This window comes from Urocitellus parryii, chromosome 15 (genome assembly GCF_045843805.1).
Source record: "Urocitellus parryii isolate mUroPar1 chromosome 15, mUroPar1.hap1, whole genome shotgun sequence".
NCBI lineage: Eukaryota > Metazoa > Chordata > Mammalia > Rodentia > Sciuridae > Urocitellus > Urocitellus parryii.
This window is the reverse complement of record NC_135545.1, coordinates 8210061-8220893: the sequence shown is the minus strand read 5'-3', so window position 1 is coordinate 8220893 and position 10833 is coordinate 8210061. Positions and strand designations below refer to the sequence as shown.

General features: G+C 56.3%; 1 protein-coding gene across 2 annotated transcripts; it reads right to left on the bottom strand.

Moving 5' to 3' along the window:
• Nucleotides 1–487: 487 nt before the first annotated feature.
• Cabp5 (calcium binding protein 5) lies at nucleotides 488–7992 on the bottom strand. Of its 2 annotated transcripts, none has more exons than XM_077793214.1 (7): nucleotides 7930–7992; nucleotides 6599–6629; nucleotides 5989–6132; nucleotides 3864–3970; nucleotides 3201–3212; nucleotides 2276–2423; nucleotides 488–513 (listed from the first exon to the last, which is right to left on the bottom strand). In XM_077793214.1, the coding sequence occupies exons 1-7, from the start codon at nucleotides 7990–7992 to the stop codon at nucleotides 488–490; spliced, it is 531 nt and encodes a 176-aa protein (XP_077649340.1). The 2 variants fall into 2 exon arrangements, with proteins under 2 accessions (XP_077649340.1, XP_077649341.1); XM_077793215.1 differs by having other exon boundaries at nucleotides 6599–6626.
• Between the last annotated feature and the right edge of the window lie 2841 nt (nucleotides 7993–10833).

Genomic DNA, 10833 nt, shown 5'->3' with positions numbered 1-10833 from the left:
GGCGCCCACGCCCAGCCTCATCTAGGAGCAGTTTCTAGCCCCGTGATGGGGTTGGCGCGTCTCCCTCTCACAGAACCAGGGTGTCTGAGATTGAAGTCCGAAGGGCGGGAGGGAGGGGGGGGAGGGTGGGCGGGGTGGGACTTTGTGACAATCTATCAGGAGAGAAGACTATTAGCTGGGGAAGAGATTTTGGCAGGTCACAGGGGTTTAGGACTATGTGTAAGAAAAAGATGTCATTAACCTCTGGAATTTCTGGAATGGCAACTGGATCTTAGTCCCACTCCCATTTCCACACCTCCTGAATCTCATTCCTTAAGCACCCCACTCCATCCCCATCTGGCAAAGCTGCTGCTTTCAGTCTAACTTCAATCCATGCAGCTGCAAAGCCATTGACTACCCTCCTTCCCCCCACTCCATCCTTCAAGGGGTCATGGGGATTGGGTCCTCAGCAAGCAAGGGATCCATGTTGACCAGGTGGGGAGCATCTTCAGCGAGATATCATCCTCACAAACTCTGCAAGGAAATGGGGAGGTGAGGTGCCTCATTGTAAAAAACCACGGTAGTGTTTTGAGTACTTCCTATGTTGACCTTAGAGAAATTACCTAACCCTCTACCCTCCGTGTTTTCATCTGTAAGATGGGAGTCGTAGGCTCACTCTTTCCCCTGTGCTTTTAAGATGGTTAAACGACACAGGGCTTGTGGGACACAGTGTTCCATGAATGGCCGATGTTAGGGTCTGATGTCACCCTCTCCACCGTCTCAGGGGGATTCCTCTTCACAGGTCAGGAGTCTGGGCCGTGAAGGTAGCCCCTGAGCCTGAGTCAGCTGGACAGTGACTGGTGAACCCTGGACAGGACACCCTTTGCACGTGACCTCGCTGTGACTCTACACCAGAACTTGCTGGCCCCGCCCTGCTTTGAGGTCCCCCGTCCTCTGGCCTGGGGTTGGCCTGCAGTTGGCCAGCAGATCTGCTTCCCACCCTCGCCCTCCACCTGTGCCAGTTTTTACTGATGTCCGCTGCACGCCGAGGCTCTTTGGAGCCAGCAGGTGTTCAATGTCATCTACCACGTTTCCATTTGGAGACTCACAGAGCGGAGTTGGGGAGGGGAAAAGCACCCAACACCCACCACACATACACACACACACACACACACACGGCTCCTGGAGGGAGGCAAACACAGCCCGGAAGGAAACCATGAGCGCTTCCACAGAGAGGGACAGAGACTACAGTGTGGCCCGTGGGCGGAGCATCAGCTGCGCAGGAGCAGAAGCCGGGCACACAGCACAGGTGTTGCACCTGCTCCAGAGCACAGAGCGTGGGTGGGGAGGATGCTGCTGGAGGGTGGGGCGAGCGACACGTGACTCTCCCACAGACTCTGAGCTCTGAGGACCAGGGATTGTTTCTGTTCCAACTCAGAGCCCAGGTGCCCTCCACAGAAAGGGTCCCCTCCCAGCCAGATGAGGCTCAGATCCTTCTCACCTACCAGATGACAAGACACAAGGTTGTGCTCCCTGCCACCAGCTGAGGCGCTAACCATAAGAGATCTAGTGCACGGTCCCAGGAGGAGATGGAGAGACTTCCCTTGAGCTACGGAGGTGTCATGGGTCAGTGCTACCACAGAGGGCTACACCCTATGTGACGGGAGGGGGCATGAGGGGGGACACTGAGCCCAGCAAGACAGGTGGAGGCACCTTTCAGGGACCTAATTCTGAGTTAGCCACGGGACAGAGGAGGTGGTGCTCTGGGCAGAAAGAATGGCGTGAGCAATGATGGACAAGCAGAATAATTGTTTTTTTAAAAAAACTGTGGCATTTTGTGCATGATTTCTTTTGGTTTTCTCCAAAACTTTGAGGGAAAGCGATTTTTCGTCTTCATTTTGCACATGTGAAAATGCACAGAGACCAGATAAGGCCAGATGTAAACATGACTCTGAATTTGAATTTCATGGTCTGAGCCGGGAGTATCTGCTACCAGCTAGCCCCTCCTCCTCCCCATGCCACAAGGTGCTCAGGGAGCCAGGGAGGAACAGGAGAGGTGGCAGCAAATCCTGAGCATGGTGGGAAGGGCCTCTGGACAAGAGGTTTCGCAGAGCCTCAGGAGTGACAGACATTGGGCACTTCAGAGTGACGTGGTCAGAGAGGGATGGAATGAATAGTTCCAAAGCCAAGCAAAACTTCCAAGCCCACACCGGAGAGGAGTGTAAGTATGGCCAACTTGGAAGGCCACACGGGGAGCGGGAAACGGATCCCTGCCGAGCCCACCCCTGTACGTCACCTTCAAAGTCAACCGTGCCGTCTCCATTGACATCGGCCTCGTGGACAACCTCAGAGATCTCCCGGGGGGTGAGCCTCTCTCCCAGAAGCCTCTGCATGGCCTGCTGCAGCTCCGCCAGTGTGATCTCCCCATCTCCATTGGTGTCGAACTGATGAACAGAAGCAGAGGGGGCTGGATGAGCAGCACCGACCTTGAGAGCAACGGTGACAGGGTGACAGTGTCCATGGATCACTAGAGCCAGGCCAAGGGCTTCAGGCACATCTTACTGGAGAATATCAGCACCTCAAGGTCAAGGGTTCCTCCCAGGTTTGCACACCCCTCTCCCTCTGTTTAGACAGCATTATTGGGATATAATTGATGTGCAGATAGCTAAGCAGGCTTAACCCGTGCCCTCTGATGAGTTGGACAGAGGCATGCCCTCATGAAACCACACCAATCAGCACAGCATGTGTCACCTTGCCTCCAAGGCATTCCCTGTCCCCTTAGATTTCAGTTTGTTGGATGTGGAACATGAGATCTGCTCTATTAAGTTTTTGATGCCCAATACAGACCGTTAGTCTGTAGGTGAGTGGAACTCAGTCATCTCCATAACTGAAACTCTGAGACCCATGAAAGGACAGCCCGCCTGCCCCTCTGCCCAGGTCCTGGCAGCCAGCTGGCTGCAGTCTGTGCCTATGAGTTTTTCTGGAGGCCTTCTGTTCCTGGACTCCTGTGCACCTCTCCTGTGTGCTGCACACTACGGTGGAATGTGGTTCTGCCTTAAGAAGGAAATCCTGAAATGCAGTCTCGTGGATGAACCCAGAGGACGTCATGCTGGTGAAATAGTCCAGGCACACAAGGACAAGCATGTTCACAGGCCAGGCCCTTGACACATGTTTCCCAATCAATCAGTGACCTCCAGAACTTCTCCCTGCTCCTTCACCACCTCCCAGAAAGCCTACTATGCCCTCTCCTCAGTGCACACAGAGGGGCCAGGGATGCTCCTCAGCTCTGCTGACCTGGCTCCAGCCACGGCCCCTCTGGCCTGCACTCCCCAGGCAGCCTGCAGGGGTCCCTGGCTGCCATCCTGCTTCTGCCAGGCTCTCCCCTCTGCACGTCAGGCTCCGTGTTCACAGTCACATAGGGGACAAGTCAGATCCTGTCACTCCCCCTGGTGGCTTCCTGTCCAGTCCACGACAGGTGATGGGCCCTGCCCTCCACAACTCTGAGTCTCCACCACATCCATCTATGCTCTTTCCAGCTCTTGCTGTCACCCTTTGTCACCCTTCCTCAGACACAGCGTCCTGCCTCCTGGTGTGTGCAGTGTCCTCTCCTGGGATGGGACTTTCCTGGAGCAGTTCTGTCCAGGGGGAAGTGCATCGGGAGCCTCTCAGGGATTCTGAGTTTCCTAGTAGCTACATTAAAGAAAAGGTGAGGGGCTGGGGGGCAGCTCACGGTGGAGGCCTAGCAAGAGGGAGGCCCTGGCCCTCTCCATCCCACTAGGGCTGGGCCAAAACAAGGAGGCAGGGGGTGGCCCTCTGGTGGGCCCTGTCCATGGTGCTGACGTGAACAGTTCCTAGACCACCCCCAGCCCCATGGACCCCTTCACTGACCTCCTTGAAGGCATCTCCTGGACACCAATCATCCCAGCCGTTTCTGCAAGCAACTTGGGGGTCATCAGCTCCACGAAGTCGTCAAAGTCCACACGGCCCCCCACTGAGGCAGAAAGGGCGGGGTTAGTGGGACTCCATGCCCTGACCTTCCAATCCCTGGCTTCTCCCTTCCAGTCAGTTGCAGAAAGAGAGCGGCTCCCAGGTCCCCGCCGTCCACGGGTTTCTGTTCTGCACTTTTATTAGTGCATGGCAGCCACACACACTCGTGGGTTAGTTTCGACATGCTCATGCCTGGACTGTAGTTTGCTCCTTTTCGGTCCCCAGTGCTTCCTCTCTACCTGCCCTCCTCCCTCCTCCGGGTCCCTTCCTCTCCTGGATCCTTCTGCTTATTGACTTTTAGGTGGGTGCTCTACGGGTGCACATAAAGGTGGAGTTCAGAGTGGGATGTGCACATACGCATCATCTGGTCATTTCATTCCTCGGTTCTTCCCTGTTCCTGTCCCTCCTCCCTCCCTCCACCCCCTACCCCACTGATGTCCCCTCTGTTTCATGGGATCCCCTCCCCACACATTCCCCTGTGAGAGAACACGTTCTCCCCTGGACTTCCGAGGCTGGCTTCTGTCACTGAGCGCGGTGTTCCCCAGTTCATCCATTTACCAGCAGATGCACGAGTCTCATTCTTCTTTGTGGCTGGGTGAACCCCCCTTATCTTTCACTCACTCAGCTCAAGCCCTGTGTCCCTCGAACCTGAACCTGGTGGACAAGGCACGTATGGGGACAGGACTGACTGACTGCACAACCTTGAGCATGGTCAGGACCCCTGTTCCCTCCTCTGTGGATCTGTAAAGAGGGAGTGAGTGACATGTGCACCTGAGGCTCTTCCAGATACGAATACAGTCGTGCCTTGGCATCCACTGGGGGGTGGTTCCAGGAACCCCCATGGATGCCAAAATCTGCAGACGGTCAAGTCCCATCTCCAAAACGTCATGGTATTTGCATGTAACCTACGCAAACCTCTCATATGCTGTACCTCATCTCTAAGCTCCGAGCTGCTCACTGAGAGCCCCCAATCCTCAGGGTTGGTGGAGAGTCCTCAGAACCCCAGGAGAAGGACCCACAGCTTTGGCTCCTGTCTCACTCCCAGGTTTCTGAGATGTGGGCGGGGCATGTCTCAGAGGCCCCGACACAGTGGAAATGCTCTCTGAGTGTTATACTGTGTTGTTCAGGGCACAATGACAAGAAAAAAATAGCCTGAACATGTTTAGTACATACACAGTTATTTCCCAAATGTTTTCCATCTGCACTTGCTTGAATCTGCAGATACACAGAGGGCTGAGCACACCATTATCACCTTGAATTCCACCTTAACTCAGTTACATGCCCAGAAGCAAACCAGTAGCAATTTTATTCAGTTTCAGTCTCAAAGTCACCTCTGGTCTCCATTTAAAAATTGATCCTTTTCAACTCGGGAAGCTGAGGCAGGAGGATGGGTGAGCTCAAAGCCAGCCTCAGCAAAAGCGAGGCACTAAGCAACTCAGTGAGACCCTGTCTCTCAATAAAATATAGTTTAGGGCTGGGATGTGCTCAGTGGTTGAGGATCCCCGAGTTCAATCCCCAAGAGCAGCCCCCCAAATCATTCTTTTTCCAACTCTATTCACCACCATTAGGTCCAAATCCAAGCTCATTGCTGACATCCAGCACGGCTCCAACCTCACACTCCCCGGATAGACCTTTAGTGGTGACAGTGATAAACCACACTTAATCAGAAGTTGTGGGGACTACAACTTGGCCTGACTGAGTACCCTCATCCCCTCCTTCCCATGGCACCATGAGGTAAGGAGTGTCCTGCCTTCTCTCAGAGACCAGGGACCTGAGACCCAAGATAACTTCACTTTTCAGAATGACTTTCATTGACAAATCATAGAACTGGGACTTGCACCCAGACCTGTCTCTCCAAGGCCCCTCCAACTACTTCAAAAGCCACCTCCCTGGAGCAGTCTGGATGCTCTTTTCTACACCCCAATCCTCGTAGCCCCCTGTATCCCCACAGACTCCCCCTCCACCTGCTCCCCAGTCTCTCCCTCAGCAGAGCCCAACCCTGCCTTCCTCCCCGGGTCTCACAGTTCATGCGGACTTGCTGGCCCAGTTCGGTCAATTCCATCTCCGTGGGCATGTAACCCATTGTCCTCATGAGATTCCCCAAATCCTTATGGGAGATAAACCCATCTCTGTCCTTGTCAAACTCAAGGAATGCTTCCCGGAGCTCTGAAAGTGAAGAGAGAAGAACTTTGGAGGAACTTGAAACAGCCGGAGGGAAGAGTGGCATTCCTTGAAACTGTGGCTGAGGCCGTGACAGAGACTCAAGGGGAATACACCATAAAACCCAGCACCGCGGAACAGCAGTGAGTGGGAAAGGCGCCCGCAGGGGGGACGGCTCCGAGCTGCTCACTGAGCCCCCAATCCTCAGGGTCGGTGGAGAGCCCTCAGAACCCCAGGAGGAGGACCCACAGCTTTGGCCTCATTTTAAGGCTCCCATCTCCTCTCATCCCGGGTTTCTGAGACGTGGGCCGGGCATGTCGCTAAGGACTCCCCGCACTTAGCTGTCCTGGGGAGGCCTCAGTGTGCAGTAGAGGGGACAGGAAAGGCTGTGAGGTGTGCAGGGGAGGAGGTGACACAGACAGAGCTGAGAGCAGGTCCCTGGGGGCGTGAGGGCATTGGGGGCAGCTGTTACCTTCGATCTCGTCCTGCCCCAGGGGTCTCTCCTGAGGGAATGCAGGGAGGGAAGGTGGAGAGACGTCAGGGTCCTGCGCTCCTCAAGCAGGCCCCGTCCTCCACGCCCCTGTTCCCTTCTCCTCTCCTCCTCCCTCCCCAACTCCCATTCCTCAGCTTCTGCTCTGCCTCCTTCCCATCCCCTCACTCCTCTGTCCTGTACTTGAACCTGGATCTGCTCTTTCCCAGACACACATTCCATGGCACGTGGAGTCCGAGCCTCCCCAGATGGACAGGGTGGGATTTGCTGTCCCAGCCCAGGTGTCAGAGGCTGGCTCTGCTGGGGCTCCTTGCATTGAAACCTCAGGACGACTCTGGGAGGGAGACCAGGTATCATTCCCATCTTACCCATGAAGACGCTCAAGAACAGGGAGGTCGAGGAAGCTGTTGAAGGTCACACAGCTCTGAAACAGCAGGTCCCCGACCAGGGGAGGGGAAGTGACCCTTGAGGTCGTGTGGCACTAGACTCCAGCACCAGGGCTCGAGTCCAGGGCTCCCGACTCCAGGTCAGAAGTCTTTCCAGGGCATCCCACTGCTGTCCCCACCTGCCTCCCCTGCCTCCCAAGAGGGAGAGTCCCTTGGGGTGGGACCAGAGCTCAGTGGTGTTCAGGAGGGCCACTGAGTGCCAGCAGGACCAGGGCCTGCACCTCTGCGAGCGTCTGCCCTTCACTGCCCGACCGGCTGCTGGACGTGGCCTGGACACCTGCAGAGAGCCTAGAGGCTCCACCAGCCTGGCCTCCACCCTCTAGCTCCCTGGCCGTCCCCCAGTGTCTCTCTTGCTGTCCTCTGTGCAGTCTCATCTCTGTCCGCCCTGTCCTTCCTTCCCTTCCTGACAGTCGCAAGCACAGGAATGGACCCGCCTGCCCTGCCACCTCCTCCCTGGGAGCTTATGGCAAAGGACTCCTGTCTCAGCGCCTCGGTTTCTTCACCTGTAACACGGGAGTGAGAGTCTCGGGGACCTCGGAGTTGTTCTGGGAGTTAAATGACATCAGGAATGTGCAGACCTTTGCACAGAGCTGGCCACACAGCAGGCACTTGGTAAGTGTCCAAAATTGCCATTGTCACCATCACCAGCCTCTTGTGTCCAGAGCAGAGAAAGGGACACCATCCCAGCCCCCGTTTATTCTCCTCACAACGCCCCCCTCCTGAGTTTACTGTCCCCCTTCATCCCGTGGCCCCCGGGAACCCAGAGCCCCCTCCTGTGTTCTGAGCTTCCTGGTTCCTGCCGCCCACCTGCCCCTTCTCCCCCTGCCCCACACCTCCCTGCCCGCCCTGCCAGTCGCCCGGCCTCACCCGCTGCTTCTCAGCGATGCCCTTCCTCAGGAAGATGCAGGCGGGGCCCGCGGGGAACTGCATGGGGCAGGCGTGCTCTCAGGTTTGTCCCTCTGGGTGGCCCTGCTGCCTGTCCCTGGCAGCCCAGCCTCCTGCTCAGTCCTGTGCCAGCTCCGCTGCCTCTCTGGGCCTCTCCTGCGAGCCTGAGTCTCAGAGCTGTGAAGGCTGGGGACCTCGCCCAGGCTGGGAGGGATCAGGGCTGCGCCTGCCTCCCCATCTGGCTGCAGGGAGTCGGGGGCAGGGCCACCTCAGGCTGTGACACAGCCCAGGATGGCACTGGAGAGCATTTGAAAGTAGGGATTAGGGCAGGCGCCTGTCCATTCACTGTGTCCACCTGCATCGCCTGTGCCCACTCTCTCTGCCTGGCCTTTGGGCCGTGGCACATGCAGAGGACAGGGTCTGGCCCCAGAGCTCTCCTGACCCAGTCAGACCCGTGTGCAGGGACGGCCTGGTGACAGGGGAGCAGTGGTGGGGAGGGCAGTCTGGGCTCTCCCCTGTTCCTCTGGTCCCTCCTGCTCTTCCTGAGTAATTCAGTGGCAGCAGGGAGGGGGCCAGGATGTGAGAAGTCATGGTGGGCTCAGGGCCAGGGGGGGTGAGGGGTCCACACAGGGAGGGTAGGGGACTTCTGCTGTGGGGGCAGAGTCCCCTGGGGAGTGGAATGAGGGGCGAGTGCCCATAGAAGGTGGACATGGCCAGAGGCTGCGAGGGTTCAGATGTGACCTGAGTGTTTCTCCCTCAAGTGTTGGGAGCTCAGACCTCAGTGTGGCAGTGTTAGAAGGTGTTGGGGGGGTGCAGAGACTTTAGGAGGAGGGGCCTAGTAATGACCTTGGAGGCTTGGCCAGTACTCATAGGCACGTGCGCGTGCACACACACACACACGAGGCTGTGTCCATTGGTAAATTTTCTACTTTGATGTGAGGTCTATTTTATAGTATAACTCTTTAGGTAAATAATAAAGGTGAAGAGTTGGAGGCTGGGTCTCCAAGGCAGCAAGGTTGAGATGAGGGATGAGGGAAGGGATGGGATCCTAAGGGCTTTAACCGCATCAGTGAATTAATCCTCAGATGGAGTAATAAGCTAATGGCATTATGGGAAGTGGGGGGAATTTTAGAAGATGGGGCCTGGTCAGACGAAGGAACTCAGTGGGGATGTGCCCAGCAGGACTGGTCTTGTCCCCAGCCCCTCCGCCATCATGGGCTGCCTCCCCTCAGGCCCAAAGCAGTGCAGTCTGCCACCGTGGACTGAGAGCTCTGAAACCAGAAGACAAAATGAACCTGTCCTCCTTTAGGTCGTCACCCTCAGGTATCCGGGTCAGTGGAGGAAAGACAGTAGTGACCTGTAGGCAATTCTGCAGCGCTCCCCACTCAGAGGACATGGGAGCTGGGACACCAACCTTCATGAGGGCCTCAGACCTTGACTTCTCAGTACTGTTCCCCATAAAAGGGACCACGTCTCCCAGGAGACGGGCTGATGCCGTGTCTGGGGCAGGAATGAACAAGGGGAGCTGAGACCCTTGTAGCATAAAGCGGGTTTGATCAGGAATCACGGACACACGCTAAAAAAACACGGAGGGCAGCTGGAGGAAGCTCCTTGGCCACACCAGGCAACTGCAGAATCAAAATCAATGAGGATGGCAGCAAATGATGCAGGAAAAGCCAGGAAAGCAGAGTCCACAGGAGGTCAGGGAAGGGTGAAGTGGACGGCCCGATTGCCCAGCTCGACGCGCCCACACACAAATCTCAACTCATTCCAAAGGGAAGAGTCCCTTTTCTGGAAGAGTGGAAAAATCTGGCAGATGCCATCTTAATCAAATGACCCAAGGAATGTCATCAATAATGTGACAAAATCATGCCCATCGTGAGGACACAGCCTCACTTTCATGATCTTCCTGAATCTTGTCATGGGAAGGCATCAGGCAAGCCAAGATGGAGGGGTGACTGACAAAATAACTGCCTGTGACCTTCAGAGAGGTCAAGGTCAGGAGAGTCAAGGGAAGACTGAGGAACCCCCAGCGGGGAGCAGACTGAGGAGACATGAGCAAACCCAGCACAGACGCCTCCGCTGGATCCTTTGCTACAGGGGTCTCCATGGGGACAGTAGGTGGCTTCCTGTCCATCTGTGACTCATAGGAGTGTCACCCTGCTCCCTGCCTTCATGGGCACCTGGTCTCCTACCCATGTGCAGGTCTCCCTTGTGTCCAGATCTCCCTTTTATACAGACACCAATCCTGGAGGACGTGGGTCCCTATGACCTGACCTCCATTTGCTCACATCTGTAAAGACCTAATTTCCACAAAAGGTCACAGTCCGAGTACTGGAGGTTGTGACATCAGGACCTTCTGGTGGGACACAGTTCAACTCCTGAGCCCTTCTTTAGGAAAGGCAGGTGTGACAAACAATGGTAATGTCCCTCAAAACTGGGTCCACGCCCGATGCTGCCTGGGGTCTTGAGTCCCTGTCACCCTCTCCAGGATTCAGGTGCCAGGTGTGATAAGGGGCACAGGCATGAAGGGCCCACCTGGGCCTGGGCTTAGTCACTGAGGGAGAGATGAGGAGGGGGAGAGGACAGGAGGGGAGAGAGGAGGGAGGAGGCCAGAGGAGCAGAGGGGACAGCTGGGGACAGAGTCCACCTGAAGAAGAGGGGGGGAAGGGAGTCACTGGTGGGTAAGTGGGACAGGGCCCAGGGCGGGGATGAAGGGAGCCCAGATGGACAGGGAGGCTGTGCTGTGACAGCAGACCAGGAGCCACATGGTCACACAGTGTCACTCAGCAAGCTTTATTAGACACCTGTGTCCTCAGAGCTGATTTGGCCCCAAGGATCTAGCCCATGACAGGGGCCCCTTCCTCCTTCCCTGGGGTCACCCGC

Coding starts and splice junctions, on each gene's coding strand:
- Cabp5 (XM_077793214.1), bottom strand. CDS start 7,992: ATGCAGTTCCCCGCGGGCCCCGCCTGCATCTTCCTGAGGAAGGGCATC. Junction 6,630..7,929: donor GCATCGCTGAGAAGCAGCGG/GTGAGGCCGGGC, acceptor GCATTCCCTCAG/GAGAGACCCCTGGGGCAGGA. Junction 3,971..5,988: donor CCAGCAAGTCCGCATGAACT/GTGAGACCCGGG, acceptor TTTCTGCCTCAG/TGGGGGGCCGTGTGGACTTT.